Source organism: Thunnus thynnus, chromosome 18, assembly GCF_963924715.1.
Source record: "Thunnus thynnus chromosome 18, fThuThy2.1, whole genome shotgun sequence".
NCBI classification, from domain to species: Eukaryota; Metazoa; Chordata; class Actinopteri; order Scombriformes; family Scombridae; genus Thunnus; species Thunnus thynnus.
In genome coordinates, this window is record NC_089534.1 from 25066141 (window position 1) to 25093066 (window position 26926).

The window sequence follows — 26926 nt, forward strand, 5'->3', positions numbered from 1 at the left end:
TTGACTGATTTTATTTGCTGCTAATGTTGAGGTGAAAGTTTATTTAAATAACTTTGAGCCTATGATTCTCATGCTCAGAAAGGACATTTAAAACTTAGCACTGAAATATAGTTGTTTCTGTGATATGCAGTATTTTTTTTATCCAGGAAAGTGATTACATATGACTCTTCATTGGTAGTGTTTTTTTTAAAAACACATTATTTTTCCTTTGCTAGCAATTTTCCAAATTCCTGCAATTTTACCGCATAACACATAAAACATTGCAAATTGTATTGCAGTTTTTGAGAAAAGCCACTGCAAAATCAATAATCACAAAAAAGCTCAGCAAAATTCTGGAGAGACAGTGAAAGCTCCAAAGTAAGCTGCAATCATTAGCATATCCAGCTAACTAACTAGCTTACTACGTAAAGTGGTGAGCTACTATCGGGAAACACATTGTTACAAATACAAATAGGTAACAGTTGTGGGATTACTGGTTGCATTGACAAACGATGTGTAGTATTTCCTTATTGTCTGTAAACAAGGAAGCTATCAGAGTTTAGGGTAATGTTAGCAGCTGTCCCACTCTTCATTGAATATGAGGAAGTTTACACTCTAGCAAGCCCAGCCAGACTCCATACCAGAGATGATGTAACACAGATGAAGATGCAGCTCTCTTTTGCCTGTTGTTGTATACAACAGTCCTTTCGCAGATGCACAAACATACTGTACACTGTCAGCACAAATGCCTTAAAGTTGTTCAGTACATCAAAAATAAAGGATATTTTAAAAAAGGATGTTATTTATACAATCACAAGTGGTGACATGTCTTGTAGCAATTGGAACAAATTACTAATGTTGTCATTTTCTGATGAAAACAGTTTCTTGCATGTTTATTGTGACACATGGTTACACTTTGATAAATATGTGTGTATGTATGTATATACATATATATATGTGTGTGTGTGTATATATATATATATATATATACACACACAGCAGGGTCCAAAAGTCTGACACCACTTTCCCAAATACTCTCACTTTTCTCAAGCCATCCCAGGCCTAGTTTCAGAGAAGGCCCAATATATAAAATGAAGCTTTTTGTTTGTTTGTTTGTTTGTTTTTCTTTTTAGTGGAAACAGTGACCAAAATGAGTCACCTTCAGAGATACAATACTGCTGACAATCTAGGTCATTACTACAGGCTTGGAGGAAGGCCTGAAGTGCTTGGGTTAGGGTTAGGATTAGGATTAGGTAGGTTTGGTTTGATAGGGACTCAGATAACTACACAATGCAAAGACAATGATTCAAACAACACAGCAACTATGTAGTTTCAGTAATAACAAAGTCCATAGCAACTATCATAACAACAGCCGAAAGCCTGGAAAAAATCTTTGTAATAACCGACAAACTAAACATCATAAATTCACTGAACAAAGATTATGAAAATAAAATGCAAATTTCTCGCTAGAAGAGTCAGATGCCGCCTACACCTTCAGAAACTGCAACAGAGACTGCTACATAAGAACTGGGCTGTTCAGCCACAGCAGACGCTGCAACTCAACCACAGACTAATCCTTGGCACGCACTCCATTGTCTTGTGAGACAGAAGTAAGCCAACCATTTTGTTTTGTTTGTTTACATTGCTTTTATTGTTGAGTGTCTGTTTCCACTTTATTTCTACTTGCTGTTTTCATGCTGTGTACTGTTATGCATTTTTATTATCAACAGTGTAGCACTTTAGAGTTGCTGTTTTGAATAGTGCTAAATAAATAAGGTTTACTTTTACTTACATGGAAAGAAAAATGCATATAAAACTTGGAGACCATGTGTCACATTTGTTTATGGGAGTATATGCCCTATTAAATTTTTAGTGTACCTAAAAGATCACCATGGTAAGCACTGTGTGAATACAAAAATGGGATTACAATATCTAAAATGCCCGCCTAACCCCACACTGACCACCTGTCAGCTTTTTTTGGATGCCAAACAAACTGAAACATAAATCCTTCCTTGTATATACACAAGGAAGATCATTCATAGCACTCTATGATACAATCTGGCAACAGTCAGGTCACTTAACTTGCCTGACAGGTGTGTGACTCAGTCAAAGTATTCCAGGAAGTTGACTGGCATATTCACATGTTTAATTACAGTACTGGTTCATGTTCTGGTCTATACATCTTTGACATTCAGTAAAATGACCTTGCTGCCTTGACAAAAGCTGTTTTAGGAAGCCAGAAGTCAGTGAAAGGTAAATAAATACAAATATCTTTTTAAAAATGTATTCTTATCTTATATCATATAGATTGTTACTACTTATTAGGCAACCTGTACCGGAGCATGTTACATATGAAAGAGAAAACTACATATTTATGTATTTATGTAAAGGAATGTTTTACACATTTATATTTAACCACTTTTACTGAAGAGATGGAAGCATTTGGGAGCTAATTGTGGATAAACTGGAATAATTGGAACATACTTTTTTCACATTATTCTTCATAAATACTAGAGATGTGTGCCTTTATAGCAGATTTTGTAAGAGAGACTTGTAAAAATGTAGTAACAGACAACATTGTGTTCTGCTATTGACTGTTGTCATTTTGCTGTGAATCTTAGTAATAAGTGTGGTCTCAAAATCTCACAGGAGCTGCAGATAAATGCTGACAAACAGTTGTTGTTTTAGCGTGGTTAAAATGATTAAATGTCTAGGTGCTAGGTTCATTTAGAATATGAATAGAAAAGCCCAGTAGCATTTTTAGCAGTTTTAGCTTTTTAGGATGTCTAGTGCATGCATCATGTGGCTGAGACAAGTGGAACAGAGAGTAGCTTAAAATGTAGCCAAACTTCAGCTGACTTGGAATGTACATTTGAAAATTTGCTTTTCGAGCTTAAAGTTAACTCATCCTTAAACTAAATTCATGTTAATTATATGTTATTAAGTCAAGTCAATTTTATTTGTATTGTACCACTATTGTACTAAAAGCGGAAAGGTTTTACGTTTTCTTTTAAAAGTGAAAACAGTAGTGACCATCTGGTAGTTTGTTCCAGAGAGCAGGACCAAAGTAACTTAAAGCTCCCTCTGAACACCTGGATCTTATTCTGGGTATATTAGGAGTGTTAATCTGTAAATATCTCTTTATTAACTGGAAACAAGAGAACGTTTACTTTGTGCTGTGTTGACTGCAGCTAGGTTTAACTAAACTCCTGGTCCTGGGCCAGTTTACCACACAGGTTATCAATTAGCAGTAGTAGTAGGAGACTTTAGTCTTGAAAAGATCCTGTCTTTAAAGATGGATCTCTCAAACACAATTGAAATCATTTGGATTACTTTTACTGGGAAAAATTACATTAATTTCAACTAAGTCATATACACACTGTAATTTTGAGGCTTCTCATATTTATTTATTTGGATCCCCATTAGCCATTACCATGGTAGCAACTACTCTTCCTGGGGTCCACACATAAATGAAGGAAAGGTCCACAAAAGGTGATAATTTGGTTGAACTGCAGGAATGAAGACAATGAAAACAGTAAATAAATAAATAAATAAATAAATGACAAGTTCAGAATATTTCAAGTCTGTCTTAAAACAACAGTCAGGAGCTCAAATGACCATCGAAACATGTTTTTCTTGCTGTAATCATTCCTCCTGTTCATACTGACCGTTAGAAGATCCCTTCATGATGCACTTACAATGTAAGTGATAGTGGCCAAATTCTACAGTCCTCCCTTTGGGCAAAAATGTATTTAAAAGTTTACTTGAAGCTAATACGAAGCTTCAGCATCCAAATTAGTCAAATCAAGTAGATATCTTTCAGCGTTACAGTCTTTTTAGTGCCAAAGTTCCTCTTTTTTTTACTATACTTCCACTGCAGCTCAACAGGGAAACACTGTCTGAGCAAACACAAAGAGAGAATTTGATGCTAAAAAGACTGTAAATGTGGCAGATATCCACTTGATATGACTAACTCAGACTGATGAAGCCTCATATAAGCTTCACATCAACTTTTAAATGCATGTTTGCACTAAATGACTGTGTGGACACACTGTGGATTTTGGCCTCCATCACTTACATTGAAAGTGAATTTGAAAGGGATCCTTTAATAGCCAGTATGAACAGGAGAAATGATTACAGTGTGGAAAACCTCTTTCACTGTTCCTATGGACACCTGACTGTTGTTTTCAAACACACTTGAAAAATTGTGAATGTGTCCTTTATAGTGATCAGAAACACCCTCTCATATGCAACAAATTGTAAATAACTTGCAGGAAGCAGTGCAATATTAAATGAAAATATTAATATAATAATAATTATCCTCTTTCATAAAAGGGCACTTTTCAAAAAACACAGTGCTTAACAAACTGAAAATATGGACAGAGATGAGATAAAACTGTAATCAAATAGAAATAAAATAAATAGAACGCACATTAAAATAGACAAGAAAATGGGATATAGGAGACAAAAAGGGCAAAGTATGCAAGTAAGTCTTTAAACAAGATTTAAAAGTATTAACAGAATCAACTATTCTATAATGATAGGGTAAGCTGTTCAAAAGTTTATGGGTCATACTTGCGGAGGCTCTGTCCCCTTTTAATTAGAGTTTAGTTTGAGGGCACTATTCTGATGACATAAGACATAATAAACAATTCCAGGAAGTAAATTAAAGAGTGTGGTCTAGACCTGCTCCATGTGCAAAGTGCCCTGAGATGACCTTTGTTGTGATGTGGCGCTATGTAAATAAAGTTGAATGGAATTGGATTGAATTCTGAAACAAACTGGGAGCCAGTGTAATGAGGCTAAAATAGCAATGTGAGCGACTGTCTGGCAGGAGAGTTTTAACAAGTTGGAGTGGATCAATTAGTAACATCATTCCAACTAAGACTTTATTAAGACTTTCTCAGTATCATGAGGTAAATGGAAATATGACTGAACCCAAGGGCGTAGGTTTGGTTTGGTAGTGACGTTTGTTGTCAGGCAGCCAAAATAAACAGAAATAAAGAGCCAGACTCTACTTTAATGAATATGTATGTGATGATTTGCGAACGTCAATATTTTTTGTTCTGGGGAGAATTTACAGCATCTTTTGGAGGTGATCGCAATGGAAATTAGTGAATTAAAATGATGGTTTGACATAAACAAATTATCATTAAATATAAACAAAATAAAGATTATGCTGTTTGGAAACTGTAAAACAAACTCATATAGTCTTACTTACGCATGTAAGTGATAATAGACAACGTTAACATAGAAAGAGTATATGACAATACATTTCTGGGTGTGATATTACAATTTACTTCTGGGTAACATACAAAAAATGCTCTTCGACAGAGAGGGGTTTTATAATTTTAGAGGAAAGTTTAATTCAAAAAAACATTGTGTTCGTACCACTTTGAACAGTATGTGTATTTCAATTTGTGGGGTAAGTTTGTGGAATGGTTTGTACATAGAACTCAAGCAAAATTTGGGTTGTACATAATAGCATTGGGGTAGTTGGTTGTGAGTTGTATATATGATAAATATTGAGTTAATTGTTTGAGTTATGGAGAAGAGGTAGGACCATATAGGTGTATACTTCTTCCTACTCCTTTTCATGTAATACATGTAATACTTATGTATGTTGTTTATTTATGTTTATGAGAATTTGTTTATTTAGTCTGAAGTATATGTTTTCTGATCATTTTATTTGTTATTCTTGTTTTATTTTTGTTTTTTTACTTATTTGTTACATGTTTGAAATGAACATAAACATACTTTCCTAAAACAGGATTTTTCATGATCTTGTCTGTAATATTAAACAGACACTTTTACATTTTAACTTATTGAGATAAATCTGAGACTAAAATTAATATTTAAAAATTGACATGATATTCTTTAAAATATGTATATATATTTATATGTAATGACATGTAGGTCATGTGCTCTGTTGATAATTGGCAGCTGTGGCTCAAGAGGTAGAGTGGGTCGTCAACTAATCGGAAGACTGGCATTTCGATTCCCACATGTCAAAGTATCCTTTGGCAAGACACTGAACCCCAAATTACTGAATGTGTGTGGGAATGATTAGATCCTACTGTGTTGCAGGTTGACACTTTGCATGGCAGTCCCCACCATCAGTATATGTGTATGAATGGGTGAATGTAGCTTGTAGTGTAAAGCTTTGAGTGGTCAGAAGACTAGAAAGGCACTATATAAATGCAGTCCATTTACCATTTACCATTTTAAACCTCACTTGAGATTCTGTAGCTCTGCCCTTCTTTCAGCTTGTGAATTTGGGCAAACACAACTCAGGACACTTCTGCTTGTATTATTTATGCCTCAAACTTTCACTATGACATCAGAGCTCACCTGACAGGCTGCAGCTCACCTGTCTGTGTGTCTCTGTGCTGCTCAGGCTGCTGCTGACAGGATTTTGATAATAAAATGATGCCTGACATTCACAAACAAAACAGTTAGATAAGCTGTGACTAATTTAGCTTATACATAACACCCATGTCATAATGATCCATATACAACTTGACTCTCCTCCTGATGCACTCATGGAAAAGGGGATGGATGGGTTTATATAAATTTATTTATTGCTCCTAATAATGTAATAGAGGATTAATGTATGTATTGATTACAGAACATTCTTAATTTAGGGGCAATTAGGCAACACTTAACCTACCATTCATACCCGAATCTATACCTGTGACTGAACCAGTTTTGTGATGTGACTAAAACACAGTCCTATGTCAGAGAATAGAATCCTAAACTCTTGCAAACAGACATTATGGCTAGATAAGGAAGGACTGAGGAACTGTTTTGACTATCTGAGTAGCAATGACTATTATCTCATTTTTGTTGACATTTAGCTTGGATGAGGTCAAGACATCAGGACTATTTAAAACAATGTCTCAACACATCAATATATGTTAATCTATTTTAAAAAGACACTTGTCTAAAACAAGACTTAATCTCTTTCTGGGAAACCAGCTGTTAGTCATATACTGCACACACACATAAAGGCAGTGCATTAGTGGCCAGTAATGTGATACGTTCCCCATGTTTAACGTCACATACTGCAAACTTTACTGTAGCTGCAAATCTAATTTCTAGTGATAGGCGTCAGTGTCATGTTGACACACACATTGAGAGAAAGAAAGAAAAAGTGGTTCACATAGACAAAGAAATAGTTCCTATAGCCGATAGTTAGATGAGAAGATTGATACCCTTGTTTGCAAGCCATCAAGCTAGCACCAGGAGATGGTTAGCTTGGCTTAGCATAAAGACTGGAAACAGGGGAACACAACTAGCCTTGCTCTGTCCAAAGATAACAAAGTTTACCTACCAGCACTTCCAAAGCCCACTAATAAATGCATTGTGTGCTGTTTGTTTAATCTTAAAAAAAAAATTTTTTAAAAAGTCTTTATGCTAAGATAAGCTTTTAGGGGAAGTTTCACATTTATCACACAGACAATAGATTGAAAGCAAATTTGTTTCTGTGCTGATATGTTGAACAATAAAGCCTGATAGAGGTTATATAAATGGAATGCCAGCAGGCCCTCAAACCTGAATAACAACCATGACTTTTCAAACCAGTAATCAGGAAGCTACTGCATGTTTAAATTGTGGACTTCCTTAAAGCATTTCGAGCAAAGCTTGAACCAGCATAAGATCCATGTACCAGCATAACTTTATATAACACCTTGTAGATTCAATACATCAAAATGTACAAGATTTTTTTTTACTATTAATACCTAAAAGGAATAAATGTATACATCACACCTGATTGACTGAATAATGAGAAATTGTTGTGTTGATTTTCCCTCTAGTTGGGATGGCATTACCAAAGGCAGTAGGGTACATGATCGTTCTTCTGGTTGTATGCTATGGTCTGGAGAATCAGGGATACAGGAAGTCTCTGAAAGTATTCTTTGAGGTAAGAATAAGAATTTATACCATGAGATACTGCAAGTGGTGTGATTTGATTGCATCACTAAACATTTTAAAGATAATATTGTAGTATGACTGATCAATAGTGAATTTGTATGAAGTTACAGTTGTTCTATGTAGGCAGCAATAAGGCTTACTGTGTTGATGCAGCTGATAATGAAAAACTGCAGAATTGAACTAATCAGATACAATTATTTTTCCAGGAATGGATGGGTACAAAACCGTCAAACAATAATGCAAGAGAAAAAAGAGCGAGTGAGTCACATTTTTTTATAGTATCAATAGATTGTATCAATTTTTAGTGAGAAGTCTATTGTTGAAGATCCCCTCCAGACATATTTAAACATACATACTGTGCTTTGAATAACAATTTGCCTTATATGGTTTTTGCACAAAGAAAAAGTCAGCAAATAAATATGCAAACTCTGCATATACATCATTCAGAGTGAAGCTCTGAACATCCAAGTTGAGGAACAAGAAGCAGGGGGACTTGAACTATTTACATCATCTACGTCTGTGTGCTCATTAAAGCAAAAATAATACTGACAACCGAATTTGTCCTGTATTGTCACTGAAGTATGATCTATCAATTCACTATACTGAGTATGTCTGTTTCATGTCTTCACAGTTACCTCAAATTCCTCTGAATATGTACTCCAAGCGGTTATGACCCTCTCTGACCTTGACAGTCTCAGATTGTTTTTGGACACACTTTCTCTTCCATTGCTAATCAACAGCACAGCTGAAATTACCAGCATTAACACCACAACAGGTATGATGTCCTTCCATTTTGGTGGAAAGTTCCAAAGTTAAATATACCTTATCCCTAACAGTAAACATTTCATTGAACCTTAATGCCGTGTGCTGCCATTTGTTCATATAGTGTGCTCATCAAATGTGACGGGATACCAGTGCAGATGTGAGGAGAGCTTTGCTTGGTCATATAACAGCTGCATTAACCATGGAGCATGCGATGCCATCATTGGTGACACATGTGGATGCATCAATGACCTTCCAGCTGATGACCAGTACTGTCAGCTAAACACCAGTCGAGCAGGTAGACTCAAGTGGTGTTTGCAACACAACCAGAAGAGACAATCGCTCATTCTATGTCATTTTATCATGCACTGAGGAAAAACATACATGTTGATTCAATGTTCATCAATAAATAAGTAACTTTTCTTTGCTCAAATACTGTTAAGAACAATTTTAAGGTATACGAGTATTACTTTTATATGATACTTTATACTTATACTTTGGAAACTGTACTTTCTACTCCACTACATTAATTTATTCATTGTACATACAGCTGTAGCTAATAGTTACTTACACATTCAGATACATTAAGGATCTGAATACTTCCATTCCACCATTCATTATTTGTAATCCTGCTGCAATAGAATCTAAATGAGGCCAAACTCTATCAGCTAAAGAAATGACTCTACTTAGGCTGAATTTAGACCAGCAATCACAATTACCATGATTTATAGATTTATTATTGAAATATTATTCTGGACACTGTTGATGGACTTAATCTCACCACTCATCAAAAATAAGGTTTGCTATAAATCAGGAACATTGGTGGGTAAATGTTTATTGTCTTCTATCAGTTTTTTAGGGCAATTTCCTCTTTTGGCCATCAAATCCCCAACCCAAATGCTCTGTTTGTGGCTATTTTATTGGCTGAAAGCATTTTAGTTTTAAGATTTTGATTTTTGCTTGAATGAGGAGCTTGCAGTCTTCTTCCATTCTTCCATTTTCAATCTTCCATTTTTGGCAAGAGGGTAAGAGTGAAGTTAATTCAATTCTCTGGTGAAAGGCAAGACAAACATGTGATTGCTTCTGCAATCATGTAAGAAGGAACCAGTGACAAAAAACTAAATGCTTCCTCACATTCTTCGGCATGAACTTTAATCAGATACGTAGTTGATTAAGGTCTTAAGAAAACATCTGTTACATCCAGACAGATAAAACTTCTACCATGTTTTTAGTAAGTGCATACTACAGCATTGAGTGAAAAGGTTACGACAGTTTTGCTTCATCCTAAAAGCCACCTCTTGGTAGGAGTAAAATCAAGTTTTGCTTTGCACTAATAAAGTACAATAGATTGCTTAGTTGTAGTGTAAAATATTAACATATAAGAGACATTTAAAAGCCTCTTCTATTGTCTAGCTCTTAGAGTTATCTGCTATAGAAACAGCACTTAATGTCTTCCATATACAGCATGTAACTGAAAATATAAAAATGCATTTAATTTTCATAAATGTGCTTCTGTTTTATTTTGTTTTTTTACAGTGACACCAACACCATCACCATCACCTACATCACCAATTGGTATGACACATGAAATGTAGAGATTGAAGCTTTGTGTGTTTCTGAAGATTACACTGGTACTGAAAAAACTGAGAAAAGTGCACAGCTCTTGAACTATCTGTTGCAACAAACAGCTATTTCAGTGGTTTGGAAATACATATATTTTTCTTTAGGCTCATACAGCCTCAAGCCATAGACATACATAGACCTTATAAACTCCCAATTCAAGCACCAACTGAAAAGTTAGCCAAAAAGTTTCAATTCATGTCATGATGACTGTATTACAGTGTTGTGAATATAGTTCTATGATGGTGATAGACTCTCCTGTTCTCCCCCACAGACCCGGTGAAAATGGATTTAGTCCTTGACTTGCGCATTCCAGTCTCCAGTGTGCCATCAAATTTCATTGATATATTAAGGAACACAAGTTACATCTTTCCACACAACATCACTCAGTCTTTAACAGTAATAAGTCTAAATTTGACCACAGGTAAGAATTACTGTTAATTTGAATAGCTGATTCAATGCTGTTTTATTGAATTGTGTATAATTTGACTACTGTGGCATGAATTTCTTTAAAGTCTGTTATCCAAACTCCACCGGAGGACTGCAGTGTCAGTGTGAGGAGCAGTTTGGTTGGTCGTGTGACAAGTGTAACACCTATGGCACATGCAGCAATACCACCACTCAAACCTGTGACTGCATAAACAGCCTTCCTTCTGATGGACAGTTCTGTGAATCGCTCACAAGTAAGCATGGATAGTGTTTGCATAGATAGTGTTTAGCAGTTCCTATTAAAGTTGTTGAAAGTGAAAGACAACAAAAAAATATCTGACATATCTGCCTCTCTACCCAGCATGTATTTACATATATTTGCTTTTGATTATGTTTAGTCATCCATTGAACATGAGGCTATATCTAAATTTATGTGATGTTGATTATTATTTAAAGTATACTGTTTTCCTGGGAAAAAACTGCAATAATAATTGAATCTCTGATGTTGCTCCACAGGTATCACGCCATGTCCGACCCCAAGTACTGGTATGAGAAAAAAGTTTGTTTGTATTTTGTAGCAACTGAAGACACTTAGAGTTTATTCAAGGAAGCAGGTTTAACAAACTCTGAGCCTAACTCTGACCTCTGAGTTGATGAAACCCAAGATGGGAAACTCTGAGTTTTATGTTCCAGAACAGCCAATCAGAGTCAGTTCAATCACCTCTGAGTATGTTCACTGTGAGATAAGAGTGTGCATGGTGAATGAAAAAAAAACTGTCACTAATGGAGCTCCGATACTACGATTCATTCACATTACCTATGATTGTAACTTCACTGTCCAGTCCAGTAGCCTAATATTGAGTTTGGTGATTTGCAGTTGAAGTTAGAACTAGTACATTTTCATTATACAGTATTTCAAATAAAGTACTTTGGCCAGAAAATTTAGACATCAGCATTGAAATGCTGTCAAAACCCATTAAGACCTGCAGCCTATTAAAAAACTCACTTTCAAACTACATTTAGTCCAGTTTTAAAATCTTAAATGCGACTGGACTCCCCATGCAGCTGCATTAACCATGGAGCCTGTGATGCCATCATTGGTGACACATCTGGATCCGTACTGCACAAAACGGCTATTTATTCACTGAATTAAAATGTGCTATATCGGGATAGGTATCGTTATCTGGATATGAGATTTTGGTCATATCGCCCAGTCCTAATGTGGATGCATTAATGACCTCCAGCTGATGACCAGTACTGTCGGCTAAACACCAGTCGAGCAGGTAGACTTAAGTGGTGTTTATAACACAACCAGAAGAGACGATCACTCATTCTATGTCATTTTATCATGCACTGAGGAAAAAGCACACGTTGATTCAGTGTTCATCAGTAAATAAGTGACTTTTTTTTGCTCAAATACTGCTGATAAGAACAATTTTAAGGTTTACAAGTATTACTTATATATATATATATATATATATATATATATATATATATATATATATATATATGCCTATACTTGAGAAACTGTACTTTCTACTCCACTACATTAATTTTTTTCATTGTACATACAGCTGTAGTTAATAGTTACTTACACATTCAGATACGTTTGTTAAGGATCTGAATACTTCCATTCCACCATTCATTATTTGTAATCCTGCTGCAATAGAGTCTAAATGAGGCCAAACTCTATCAGCTAAAGAAATGACTCTACTTAGGCTGAATTTAAATAGACCAGCAATCACAATTACCATGATTTATAGATTTATTATTGAAATATTATTCTGGACACTGTTGATGGACTTAATCTCACCACTCATCAAAAAAAAGGTTGGCTATAAATCAGGAACATTGGTGGGTAAATGTTTATTGTCTTCTATAAGTTTTTTAGGGCAATTTCCTCTTTTGGCCATCAAATCCCAAATCCAAATGCTCTGTTTGTGGCTATTTTATTGGCTGAAAGCATTTTAGTTTTAAGATTTTGATTTTTGCTTGAATGAGGAGCTTGCAGTCTTCTTCCATTCTTCCATTTTCAATCTTCCATTTTTGGCAAGAGGGTAAGAGTGAAGTTAATTCAATTCTCTGGTGAAAGGCAAGACAAACATGTGATTGCTTCTGCAATCATGTAAGAAGGAACCAGTGACAAAAAACTAAATGCTTCCTCACATTCTTCAGCATGAACTTTAATCAGATACGTAGTTGATTAAGGTCTTAAGAAAACATCTGTTACATCCAGACAGATAAAACTTCTACCGTGGTTTTTAGTAAATGAATGAAAAGGTTACAACAGTTTTGCTTCATCCTAAAAGCCACCTCTTGGTAGGAGTAAAATCAAGTTTTGCTTTGCACTAATAAAGTACAATAGATTGCTTAGTTGTAGTGTAAAATATTAACATATAAGAGACATTTAAAAGCCTCTTCTATTGTCTAGCTCTTAGAGTTATCTGCTATAGAAACAGCACTTAATGTCTTCCATATACAGCATGTAACTGAAAATATAAAAATGCATTTAATTTTCATAAATGTGCTTCTGTTTTATTTTGTTTTTTTACAGTGACACCAACACCATCACCATCACCTACATCATCACTTGGTATGACACATGAAATGTAGAGATTGAAGCTTTGTGTGTTTCTGAAGATTACACTAGTACTGAAAAAACTGAGAAAAGTGCACAGCTCTTGAACTATCTGTTGCAACAAACAGCTATTTCAGTGGTTTGGAAATACATATATTTTGCTTTCAAAGCACCAACTGAAAAGTTAGCCAAAAAGTTTCAATTCATGTCATGATGACTGTATTACAGTGTTGTGAATATAGTTCTATGATGGTGATAGACTCTCCTGTTCTCCCCCACAGACCCGGTGAAAATGGATTTAGTCCTTGACTTGCGCATTCCAGTCTCCAGTGTGCCATCAAATTTCATTGATATATTAAGGAACACAAGTTACATCTTTCCACACAACATCACTCAGTCTTTAACAGTAATAAGTCTAAATTTGACCACAGGTAAGAATTACTGTTAATTTGAATAGCTGATTCAATGCTGTTTTATTGAATTGTGTATAATTTGACTACTGTGGCATGAATTTCTTTAAAGTCTGTTATCCAAACTCCACCGGAGGACTGCAGTGTCAGTGTGAGGAGCAGTTTGGTTGGTCGTGTGACAAGTGTAACACCTATGGCACATGCAGCAATACCACCACTCAAACCTGTGACTGCATAAACAGCCTTCCTTCTGATGGACAGTTCTGTGAATCGCTCACAAGTAAGCATGGATAGTGTTTGCATAGATAGTGTTTAGCAGTTCCTATTAAAGTTGTTGAAAGTGAAAGACAACAAAAAAATATCTGACATATCTGCCTCACTACCCAGCATGTATTTACATATATTTGCTTTTGATTATGTTTAGTCATCCATTGAACATGAGGCTATATCTAAATGTATGTGATGTTGATTATTATTTAAAGTATACTGTTTTCCTGGGAAAAAACTGCAATAATAATTGAATCTCTGATGTTGCTCCACAGGTATCACGCCATGTCTGACCCCAAGTACTGGTATGAGAAAAAAGTTTGTTTGTATTTTGTAGTAACTGAAGACACTTAGAGTTTATTCAAGGAAGTAGGTTTAACAAACTCTGAGCCTAACTCTGACCTCTGAGTTGATGAAACCCAAGATGGGAAACTCTGAGTTTTATGTTCCAGAACAGCCAATCAGAGTCAGTTCAATCACCTCTGAATATGTTCGCTGTGAGATAAAAAAAAAAGAAAATGTCTACATTTGATTGTGAGTTGAGGGTGAGTTCAGGCTGTGTAATATCTGAATGTGAGGTCACAGATCGCTGTATAAAGAGATGACTGCACATAAAGGTCTGACATTAATAAAAGTGGTCTTTCAATAACTAGTATTTAAGTGGGATTTTAAATCTCCCTCTCTTGATGTCAACCCCTGCTGGTTAATGTGTTTTGAATATGCGCTTTATCAACTATAACAATGAGGAAATAAAAAACTTTGCCTGACAGCTGCTTCAGGCTCTACAGGACAGAAGAGACAGATAGAAACTCAGGGTTTGTCAAAGAATAATAATAATAATAATGATAATAAACTTTATTTATATAGCACTTTTCAAAAACAATTTTACTAAGTGCTTCACAGACATAAAGAGAGAAAATAAATTGCAAATTAGAATAAGTTCAATGCAATCAACAAATAGATAATAGACAATGGGGGCCGAGAGCAACAGCTGGGGTCCGTTTCACAAAGCAGGTTTGGTGAAAACTCAGGGTCTGTTAACCCTGAAATGAGGGAAACTCTTGAGTTTTCCGTTTCAAAAAGGGAGGTAACTCAAACCAGAGAAAGAGGGATAACTCTAGCCTGTTTCAGAGAGAGGGGTAACTTAAGCTCTCGGTCAGTTACCGTAGCAACAGACTCTATGAACCTAACCTGGTCGGGACCAGGTTTTTCTCAATGAACCTCGAGTTTCTCTCAGTCTCCGCCCTCTTTCAGAACCACACACTCCATTTGATTTCCTCATTCATTCAGTCAGCAGGCGAGTTTTGGCGTAGCCTAGTTCTGCCGTCTGTCATTTAAAAAAATAATTAAAAAGGAAAAAAAATCAGAGTCAGTATATTAGAAGTCCATTAGGCACAGTAACAGGCACAGTAACATTTTTCACTAACATGGCATGTCCTTTTGATAACGATCCCGTGGATGAAGGTGCAGAATTACTGCGCAGAGAATTAAATAGGCCTATTCGTTGAGAGATGGTTATCAGACCGTGCATAGATGTTCTAGCATTTCCAGACAATTATCTTTTTGAGCGGTACCGTTTCACGTCACAGTCCATCATCTACATACACAACCTAATCCGTCCTTACATTTGCAACATTACCAATCGTAGTCATGCTCTCACATCCCAGCAGATATTGTGTGTTGCGCTGCGTTTCTTTGCAAACGGAAGTTTTTTGTACAATGTCGGAGCCAGCCACTGGCCTTCCTATAGTCTGGCTTATGGCCAGCTCCTCTGCCTCCGTTAGAGGTGGCGGTGCTGGGCCACCACCCGTTTTATGGACATCTGCCTTCTTTCTGTTGGCTGAGTAGAAGTCTGTGTTAGTTTAAATAGGATTAATTATTTAACAGAACATGATGTAGATGAGAAGACATTTATGTGTGTGAAACCAGCATTATGTTGGGGATAAAACAACTGCACAGTCAAACAGCCACTTAATATTTACTTTACAATGTAAAACATGATCAAAATGAGGTACCCCCATGAGATTATGCCGAGGTCTCACCTGTTTGAACAATGTTTTTATATTTCACCCTAAACTGCTGCCAAGTGCGCTTCTCCCTCGCGGGATTGGACCTAAATTAAATAAATTAATAGGCGACCAATCAAGCAGTTTTCCTCTGTAATATTATTGTGATTGCAAAGGACTACATTTAAACTTACGCATTGACCCGAGCATCGATGTTCTCCCACGCCGTCTCCCTCTCTTTTGCAGCTGCAGCGGTGTTGCACTTCTTTTTGAAAACATGTTCAAACTCGCCGTATTATCGCATTAAGATTTCTAGTTCTAGTGGGGTGAAAAACGCAGCCCTCCGCTTCCCTGTTGCCATGGTGACTCGTTGAATCGGGGCTCCATTGATGCTGGCTTTTTATAGTTGTGGTGCACGCGCTTAACTCCAGGTGAAACTACTCCGAGTTGAATAAACTGACTCAAATCAGCTGTTCTGGAACCGGAAACTCAGAGTTTCCTATCTCAGAGTAGATCAACTCAGAGTTCAGGATTAGACTCGGAGTTTGTTGAACCTGCTTTGTGAAACGGACCCCTGGTCTGCTGTTCAGCTCACTGGCAGGTCAAAGAAGACCTGTCAGGAAGCAGGTTAGCTTCACAGAGTCAGTTACCACAGTAACTGGCCCAGAATTTAAATCATCTCTAAACCTGGAACGGATTCCCACATCTAACAACCTTAGAGTTTTCACTAAACCCACTTTCTGGAATAAACCCCTGTTGGAAAATAAACAAGCATTTATTGGCATTTAATGATGCCTAGTGTTGCTTTTTTTTTTTTTTTTTAACAGCAATAACGACAACACCAGCAATGACGACAACACAACCAATGACGACAACACCACCAATGACGACAACACCAGCAATGACGACGACAACACAAATGACGACGACAACGATGCCAGTGAGCATGACAACAACGCCAGTGATGACAACAGCACCCATGACAACACCAATGACGATGACAACACCAATGATGACGACAACAATGCCAGTGAACACGACGACAACGCTGATGACGACAACACCAATGACGACGACAACAACGCCAGTGAACACGACAACACCGCTGATGACGACGACAACACCAATGACGACGACAACAACGGCAAAGAACACGACAACACCGCTGATGACGACGACAACACCAATGACGACAACAACAATGGCAGTGAACACGACAAAAATGCCAGTGATGACAACGCCAGTGACGACAACGCCAGTGACGACAACAACAATGCCAGACAAGACGACAACAACGCCAATGATGACAACAACAAAACAAATGACTACAACAACAACAACAACAACAACAACAACAACCACAACAACAGAGGGTATTACACATTACAAGTAGAGAGTGAAGTTATGTATTTCACAGGATACTGCATTTTTGTGATAACAATTGTCTCTGTTGTAGTGAGACAATTGTCACTTACCATGGACATGGATTTTGACCCTGCATTCAGTAATACAGACAACGAAGTTTACATCGATACCAATCAAGCTGTAAGTCTTAATGTGTCTTCTGTGTCATTCAGTTTTGTCACGACGTTGATGCAATGAGTGTATGTAATATTTCATCTTGATTTCATTGTACAGACAATAACAAGCAGACTGTGTTCTGTCTCTAACAGATTCAAGAACAATGTATGAAGTTCATCACAAATCTAATATCAGCAACAATAACTGGGTTCAGGTAAGTTGATTCTTTTGATTTTACTCCTTCTTAAATCAGTTTAGGAAATGAAATACTTTTCTACTGAGAGTTTGACAGTTTTTAAGCATGCTATATTAGCATAGTGTCAGAGTAATTATTATTATTTTATTTAATTTGTAGAAGAGTGGTGGCACTGAAGTCTAGATGCCTCAGTCTGATATTTTGGGGGAATAGTTAGGGTGTGCATTTTCATTTTGGCCTAGTAATGTTCACTCACTTATTCCAAGTCAGAAGTGTGTTTCAAGCTTACATTGCCTTTGAGCAACAGATCTTAACTGAGCATTAACCAATAACCATACAGTATTCAAGACCCGTTTGTATGTAGATAGTTGACAGCAAGTTTCCAGAGCAGATATAATGTGGTCTTAAATGGATAATATGATACCTGCTGGTGGTTTATTGGGATCCATTTCTACATTACAGGGCCGGAAGCACCATCGCTGACTATTCTGTCAGAGCACCTGCTTTTAATAACGCGGAAATTGAAAACGTAAAAACAGGGATATTCGCAGATCTGGGAGAAAAATACCCTATGATATATGAGAGTAAGACAGTTTTACACATTTTTCAAAATAATTTAAGAGCCTTTTTTATTATTGTCATATTACCATCATTTGCCATATCTGGAAAATCATTGTGAATAGAAGATTGTCTAATAATTGTCTGACCTTTGTGTTCATTTTTAAAGGCACAGAATCCTTAACGTTTTCACGTTCTGAAGTATTTTCTGGGGAAAGCGTGACTTTGACATGTGGCCCTCCACCACCGAATCTCAATTTAGGTAGCGACTGGATTGCGGAGTGGAGACGTAACAACAACTTAATACACTCAGATGATGAACACAGCTTTTCAAATAATAATGGACAGGCCACACTAACTGTGTCAAAATCCTTTGCTACTGACAATGGTAAGAAAAACTGTAGATCTGCGACAGTGCAGTCAATTGGCGATTTGTATTCCTACATCATTTACACATTTCTCTCTGATGTCTTAAATCAACACTGTCACTACTTTCAATGTTTAGCCTGACCTACCAACAAAATATATGTGGTCATGGTTAAGGATTTTGACCAAAGAAGAAATGGTTTTACTCCACCTGGCTATAGTGAAGTATAAGGCTGAAATAGCGTCATAGAAGTGGTAACCTTTATTTTTGCACCAGTCTCTCAGGACAAAACTGAAAGTTAAAAGTGAAAAAAATGTAAGTGGAGAGGGGCAGAGAAATGATTTTTCTACTGACAGAAGCCTCAATAGACCATGATGCAGTGCAGCCTGTAGACGTTGCATTTTGAACAGTAGGAACAATTACAAAATTCTCCAAAGTTTACAGCACAAAATATTTTTGAAATTGTACAAGCATTTTTTTTTCCACTATGTAACAACTTATATGCTGACTGAGCTTGACACCTGATGGTGGTGTCATCCCATATATTTTCATACCTTAATTTATGATCACCTTTAATTTCAGGACGTTATGAATGTAAGCTGAAGAAAGGCAATTTGGCTTTCCGACAGAAATCCAAAGGAACATTTACAGTCAAAGAGACACCTGTGATCCAAGTGAAGCCAATCAGAATAAAGGTTAAGTGTGACGGTGGGAAAAAAGTGTTACTGCAGTGCTCTGTCCAAAGCCCTTACAAGGTTAAGTTTCAAGACACGCCTGATACAGGTATACCTCAAACAAACAAGCACCAAAAGACAGATCAGCTATTGTGAAATAATTTGTTAAATAATTTAGTTCTGCAATAACTGTTTGAAAAAATGTATGTGCCTATTGATTATTTTAAATGAATTACTCTCCTACTTTCTCCAAATTGAGTGCTGTTCTTTGTTTTTATGTTTAGGCTCAAGAAGGAATATCACCCATAATTTCACAATCCCCGACTGTGAAAACCCGAATGAGATATTCACTTGTCAAGTGGAAAACTATCCACAATTTAAGAAAGATATAACACTGGATTTGTCCACAGGGAGTAAGTATTGATCCAGACGTTACAGAGCATTTAATACAATTCAGTTTTAGATTTTTTTTTTCCTGTACCAGTGCAGAGGTAATTATCTACCTCTTTCTCTCCAGACTTTGACTGTAGTGATGATGAGTTTGGTGCTGGAAATGATGGTGACATGAGTGAAGCTCCCTGCGGAGCGGACAGGGTGGGAAAGAAGACAGCAGTTTGTAGAAAAAATGAGGGTCAATGGGTAGAGCAACAAGACACGTGCATCCTATTACCGGTTCAGCAGCTGTTCGAGCAGTCTGAGGTGACACCAAATGATTACTCTCTTAGGGCCTTAGGGCATTCAGGGGTGGCAAGAGAAATTACAAATTTGAATTAAAATTATGTAAGATAATTATGATTATTTGTTCAAAGTCAACCTACCATACATATGTAGACCTTACGTTTTTATGTGTTAATTATTTTGTAAAACTACAACGTCAAGAATGAACTTTCACACTTAAACACACTTGTATTTACTGTATAAGCATTATTTATTGATATTTGCGAATCTTTGGTGAAGGTGATCCTGTTTAATAGTTTAAAAACATGTAACCATTATAATAACTGGATCCATGCTTTTAAAAGAATGTATATGTACAGTACTGCAAAACACACAAAGCTGTCCATTATGTTCCAAATTTCAAGTTACTATAGGCAGTTACTATAGGTTTTTTTGATTCTGATTTCTTTTTACTTTGGCACCATCTGATGGTAACGTCTGTGTACAATTTATACACAGGTGGCCTGTAACTTCATTAGTTGTTCAAATCACCCAACATTGCAGCAGAATTGATCAGGATCTAAAAATAATAGACCTTCTAGGAAACAGTCAATAACAATGACTGATTGTAATATTAGTTACTATAGTTCTTCCCTCATTGCAGAGATCTATCATTCTCTATGTTTAGGAATTTCACTGTTTTCTGAAACACAAATGCAGCTAAAGGATGCATCTGCCACTGACAGCACATTTGGAGTGATACAGAATATTAATTAACATTTGGGAGGATGTACAGCACCAGTCAAAAATTTTGACACATTTTCCCATTCACTGAATGGGAAAATGTGTCCAAACTTTTGACTGGTACTGTATATCTGTGTTTTGAGACCTCTCTGTTCTTTGTATACTGTAGGTGGACTTTTTAAAGATAACCTGACATCTCTCCTCCCGCAGTATTTAATCTGCTTCTTTTAAAGGGGATGAGAGGAGCTCAAATGATTCATGAGTCATTATTTAAGCCTACCAGAGGATAATGTATTACTCCTTATAATAATGTCTTCAGCCTCACTTCCACACTTTATGTGTGGAAGTGTGCCAGGAATGTGCAACTGCCAATGACCAAATCTCAGCAGGATTGTTTGATTTCTATACAAACAAAAACTCTGCTGTGTGAATAAATTTAAAAATACTATAACTTAGTAACACTTAGTAACTTTAATTTGAACCTTAAATTATTGTGTAATTCTAATGTATTTTACTTTTAAATCTCACAGTCCTTGAATAACAATTCGCTGCCAGGATTCTTGGAGCAACTCAGCAATGTCACTAGTGTCTTCACGGCGGAAGTGGTTGAATCTCCCAATGACATTAATGCCATTGTTGACATACTCAACAATGTAGCAACCTTAACATCATCATCACACATCACAATAACTAAAGATTTAATGGAGGTATGTGTATTAGTCAGCTGAGGGTTACACCTGTCCAAAACAATTCATGTTAATAAAAATATTTACTGCATTTCATCTAATTTAATCATCTAACATCTTTCCTTTCAATTTAGGATGTTCTATTAACTGCAGGTGTCCTCACCACAGATGAGGCAAAACGTTCATGGGACAATCTAAACACAAACACACCCACCACAACCAGTACAGTAAGAAGAAGTAACAGCTCCGAAGCTCAAAGAGCCAGCTCAACATTTTTGTTCTCTATTGAGACTATAACAAAAGCCCTTGCCAATGACTCTTTTGACATTGTAACACCCTCTATTCTCTTGAACAAAACTGCAGTCACAGGCACTTTCAATGCCGACTTTAATTCTTCAGTGGTGGTAGACATACCTGATGGAGGAAGCAATAATATCACTGTGATTACATTTGCCTCTATGGATAATGTACTCCCTGCAAGAGACGAAAACAATTCAAACTTCACCGTCATCAATGGGAGAGTCGTACTTCTTCAGTCCGGTGACACCATCAATAATGTTTCATTCACATTTGATATCATAAATAAGACTATAGGGAACCCTCAGTGTGTTTTCTGGAACTTCAGCCTCTTCAATGGTCTCGGAGGATGGGACAATGAGGGCTGCGAGTTGGTATCCGATGGTAATGAAACCGTCACCTGCAACTGCAACCATCTGACCTCGTTCTCTATGCTAATGTCACCCAGCATTCCAAAGGACCCTGTGTTGGATTTTATAAGCTTCATTGGTGTTGGCATATCCATGGGTTCCTTGGTTATATGCCTCATCATTGAAGCTGTCATATGGAGAAAAATAAGGAGGAACAACACATCATACTTGCGCCATGTTTCCATTGTTAACATCGCAATGTCTCTCCTGATTGCAAATATTTGGTTTATTATTGGGGCCGCCATTTCAGATGCAAAGGAGGAAAACCCACCAGCCTGCAATGCAGCTACATTTTTTATCCATGTTTTCTACTTATCCCTGTTCTTCTGGATGTTAGCCTCAGGTCTGCTGTTGCTCTACCGCACAATCAGTGTCTTTGATGATGGTTTGACTAGAAAGTCTATGTTGGCTATTGGATTCTCTCTAGGCTATGGGGCACCACTAATTATCGCAACCATAACTATAGCTGTAACTGCACCCAAAGAAGCATACATCCGAGGAACGGGGGTCTGCTGGCTCAACTGGGACGAGTCCAAAGCTCTGCTGGCATTTGTGATCCCTGCGCTGCTAATAGTCCTGATAAACCTCATGATCCTGCTTGTGGTGATATACAAAATGTTGAGGAGAAGGGCAATGTCTGCACAGGCAGATGAGAGACATGTTCTGGTGGTTATTGCTAGGAGCTTGGCTGTCCTCACACCATTTTTTGGATTAACTTGGGGACTGGGAGTCGGAACCATGACCAACCCAAACAACAAAGGAATCCATATTTCATTTGCATTCTTCAATTCACTGCAGGTACAAATACAGTAGTTACTAATTATGTTTTGTATGTTATACTGTGTAACTTTAAATTATTTGACTGACTTTTGAACAATTAGTTTGCTTTTTGTCACTGAACCCCTCTTAGCTGTGCTACTCTGTGTCTTTATAAAGGGTTTCTTCATATTGGTTTTTGGAACACTGTTGGATAAAAAGGTATGTATGTCTAAACATTTAATATGTTATTATTCACATATGTTAATATGTGAAAGACAGCAAAGACTCTAGAGTGAGTAATGAAACAAATCCTAGGATGTTTCGGCTACCGTCATGATTTTTCAAACAAAAATCTGCACAATTAGCAACAAAAATCGCACTGCATTACAAAAAATGCAGGTAGCTGCTAGCTGGTTGTGTTGTCACACGTACTAGTGGAAAGGTCAAATACGATTCAGAAAGGCCATTTTGAATAATCCATTAATTTGTTTAAAGGTTTATGAGACACCAAAACATGGTTTACAATTCTATGAGACAGGACTTAACTCTGTAATGCTGTAATAGCAAAAAGCTTTTTATCCTCTGTCTTGATAAGGAGAGATAAATATTAGAGTTACATTGTTCATGTTACAAAGTAATCTACCAGGGATATGTGCTTGCAGGTATTAGACTAGCCAACACAATTCTTCTAACTGATCACTAATAATTTAAACGAGAATTAAGTACACCCTTAATCAACCATCTCCTATACCAGTGTGAATTGCAATAATGCTACTGCAGAACGTTCTCCTACCCAAGTCAAGCTTCCACATCTTTAAGTCATAGTTTCCTGTAATAATCATAAACAGTAATAATGAAATTAAATGGTATTTCAGCATACAGTAATACTACTGTCAGAGGCTGGCTTGATAGCTCGTGTGTTAGCACTTGTTGCTAGCTGTATTTATCTCTCTTTCACTGAGCTATTTCTAATGAAAGTAAATTGGTGATAGTGGTGAGTTTGGAACCTAGAACATTGGTAACAGTTCCTACCTCATATAACTACATAAAATAATACTCATTTTCCCTTTTAAACATGTTTTCATTTAGATAAATCTATTTGTATTTTAAAGCAGAGTGCTAACTTTTGCATATTAACTTTTCAGGTGCGGTCAGAAATTGCAATTAAGTCACAATTTTCCAGTGGAACCAGTGGAACAAAGGTAAGAGCAGTTTTCTTAATCATGTCATTTTTTGTAAGCAGGTCATCAGTCCCTTTTCAAATATTGTGGCAATTCATGTTTTCGCCTTTATTCTTGATATTAGACCACCAGCGCTGGAATCTCATCATCAAGTGGATTGGGCTTTTTCCGGAACTGGAAAAAAGGAAAAGGTATAACAACAGTTGAGAAAAGAAGGACAGAATAAAAAAACAAAGCCTTGATTTCTAAATGCTAGTGAAGAGGTTTTTTTTGCCTCTTTAGCAACTTATAGTCTATCAATAGTACTTCCACCACTTTAGTCCAGACAGAAATATCTCAACAACAATTTGATGGCTTATCATTAAATTTTGCACAGACATTCATATTCCTCAGAGAACAAATTCAAACAACTTTGGTAATCACTTGACTTTTCATCTAGTGCCCTCAAGATGTCAACATTTTCATAAGACTGAGCTTTATGGTTAGTGCTATTCAGCAAATGTTAGCATGCTAACACACTGAACTAAGATGGGGACTGTGCTTGACATTAAAAGAGTACTGACCTGATTAAGCATTGTACTCCTATGATTTTGTCAGCGTCAGGATAGACAGTTTTTTCATTATCAGTATCAAAAGCATTGTAAAACCAGGAATATCGTCTTTTTATGCCATGGATTTTTCGTCCTCGTCAAAACCTGGTGCCAACAGTTCAGTTGGAGATTTGGTTGTATTATTGTTATACTGTAGCGGCTAATGTAGCCTCAAGCGCCTAACCGAGGTCACTGCTTTCACACAAGACCTGTAAACTTTTGTCACTTTGGTCACTGCAGTTACCCTGTAAATACTAAATATCAGCATGTTCACATGATCATTGTGAGCATGTTAGCATTCTGACCTTACCATTTAAAAGTACAGCCTCTTCTTTTAGTATCAGTTGTTTTGTTTTGCCACTGACTGAATCATATTGTTTTGTCACTGTTTTTTCAGATGGTTACAATACGTCGTCCAATGCCTCCGGTGCATCTCAGTCCTTCATCAACACTTGATCTGTACACAACACAAAAGATATTTTTGAATATTGCACGCTGTATGTTGGATGTATATTAATTGTATTGTAGTAGTAATTGCATTTAAGTAACTAATTTCTTTCTTTTTTATTGTTTTTGGCAACAATCATGAAGTTATATGTACTTCCTATGAAGAGCACTTGCAGAGGATAGATTTTATATCTGATGTCATAAAAAAAGTGAATGGAACTATTATTATTAAATTGTTGTGTGTGTGCATGTGTCCGTGTGTGTTTGCTCACAGGAAGGGGCAAAGGCATATCAATAGATTCCTTTTAGATACTCATTCAAAACATAAGAAATGCTTTGTTTGACCATTTTTGACATTTAAAAGTATTCATCAGATCATTTTCAAACATCAAAATGGCCACAAAGTCAATGCAAAAGGGCTCTCGTTTTGCTTTACTTTGACAACTAAATCAGTTAGACATGACAAGACTGTCTTAAACAGATCAGTGAACTTGTTTACTCAGGGGGTGCATCATAATGACAAATTGACTTAGACAGGGCAAAAGAGTACCAGGAATTACACAGGTAAAGTATCAAAATCAGCTCTAGAGCCCTTTTTCACACCAGACATTTTGAGCTGTCATTGCAGGAAAGGTACGTGTTACTAATAACGTGACAGTGAGCCAGCATGCGCAGTGCCAGGACCCTGAAACTGAAGCAGCTAAATGGAATCCACACATAAATTATTTACACCTGTGCTTTTCTTACTGTGACATGTCAAAAAGTCTTCCATGAAAAAGTCCTATTGATTCAGTTTGTTTTACACATACAAGTTGTCACGATGAGCAGCAGGAACAGACCCAAATGCAGAGACCTAAGGTGAAGTGGGTCTGAAGAGAACTCTTTATTTGGAGTGAGCAGCATAAATGAAAGCTGACAGAACAGCAAACAAGAGTGCAGGCAGGCATCTAAACAGAACAAAACAGAGGATCCAACAGAGACTGAACAGAAAACCAGGGCTAAAATTGGAAATTTTTGTATCGTAAAATACAAACTGAGCTAATGAGCAAATGGGGAACAGGTGACTGGACACAAGGGCAGGCTGGGAGCTGATAGGCTGAGGGAAACACAGGGAGCAGGGCAGGACTGATGAGACTGATACAGGACAGGTGTGGGGAAGACAAAGAGCAGGATAGGGCTAACAAGGGTAATGCAGGTCAGGTGAGAGGAAGAGCACATGAACACAGGAGGAGTGAAGGAACACCCAAAACCCAGAAAACACAATAATCTTAATACAACCCAGTACATTAATGAGCAAAAACCATATGACTAAAAGGCAACCAAAGTCATACATATCAGTCCTTCAAAAAGTCCAACTCAAAATAAAATAAAATAAATATTCAGAAAACAGAAAAAGTCTGAGGGCATCTAGTGGACAATGGCAAGCAAGGAACCAAAAGACAGACCCATAAGAGTATCCAGAGTCAATGACACAGGGAGAAGAAGAGGCCTCAAACCTATCGTCCTACAACTAAGATCTCAGCAAAACTTTCTGGATGTGTGAAAAAAGAGAGCTGAAGACAGAAAAAAAAATCAAAAACTGAAAAAACACTTGGAGAGCACAACACCGAGGCAGCCATCCCTGCCACCAACTTGGTTGATTATAAAAGTTCTTTGGGGATGGAGCCACTGATGCTATTATTAGCATACCTGGCAACAGAAGTAAATCTCTCAAAATTGCTCAGATTTTCCACTCCATTAAGCCCCACAGTTAAACATATGGACATGTTTTTGCATATCCATAGTGCCAATATAAATCCCCATCCATGCACTGTAAAACTGAGTAAGTTCAAAATACTCAAAACATTTCTTGT

The 26926-nt window shown here is 36.8% G+C and overlaps 1 protein-coding gene and 1 long non-coding RNA gene across 4 annotated transcripts; one reads left to right on the top strand and one right to left on the bottom strand.

Moving 5' to 3' along the window:
* The first annotated feature begins 1382 nt into the window (after nt 1-1382).
* Nucleotides 1383-25296, top strand: LOC137169563 (adhesion G protein-coupled receptor F5-like). 2 transcript variants are annotated; one of them, XM_067572833.1, is made up of 27 exons: nt 1383-1589; nt 7797-7903; nt 8121-8172; nt 8546-8689; nt 8801-8974; nt 10213-10251; nt 10571-10720; nt 10812-10979; nt 11242-11271; nt 13280-13318; nt 13585-13734; nt 13826-13993; nt 14256-14285; nt 16814-17359; nt 17443-17531; nt 17660-17721; nt 18166-18287; nt 18431-18649; nt 19211-19411; nt 19587-19715; nt 19820-20001; nt 21234-21410; nt 21524-22894; nt 23033-23074; nt 24001-24057; nt 24161-24227; nt 25024-25296. In XM_067572833.1, the coding sequence occupies exons 2-27, from the start codon at nt 7802-7804 to the stop codon at nt 25080-25082; spliced, it is 4569 nt and encodes a 1522-aa protein (XP_067428934.1). In that variant the 5' UTR covers nt 1383-1589; nt 7797-7801; the 3' UTR covers nt 25083-25296. The 2 variants fall into 2 exon arrangements, with proteins under 2 accessions (XP_067428934.1, XP_067428935.1); XM_067572834.1 differs by lacking the exons at nt 13280-13318; nt 13585-13734; nt 13826-13993; nt 14256-14285.
* Nucleotides 24067-26868, bottom strand: LOC137169564 (uncharacterized). Of its 2 annotated transcripts, none has more exons than XR_010924485.1 (3): nt 25927-26868; nt 24937-25083; nt 24067-24210 (listed from the first exon to the last, which is right to left on the bottom strand). It is a non-coding gene; the product is annotated as an uncharacterized lncRNA (long non-coding RNA). The 2 variants fall into 2 exon arrangements; XR_010924486.1 differs by lacking the exon at nt 25927-26868 and adding an exon at nt 25821-25904.
* Between the last annotated feature and the right edge of the window lie 58 nt (nt 26869-26926).

Bases quoted from the DNA above. Each gene is read 5' to 3' on its own strand.
- LOC137169563 (XM_067572833.1), top strand. From the start codon at position 7,802: ATGGCATTACCAAAGGCAGTAGGGTACATGATCGTTCTTCTGGTTGTA. The intron at 19,412-19,586 runs GTATACCTCAAA...TTTTATGTTTAG, and splicing joins TCAAGACACGCCTGATACAG to GCTCAAGAAGGAATATCACC. The intron at 24,058-24,160 runs GTAAGAGCAGTT...TCTTGATATTAG, and splicing joins GTGGAACCAGTGGAACAAAG to ACCACCAGCGCTGGAATCTC.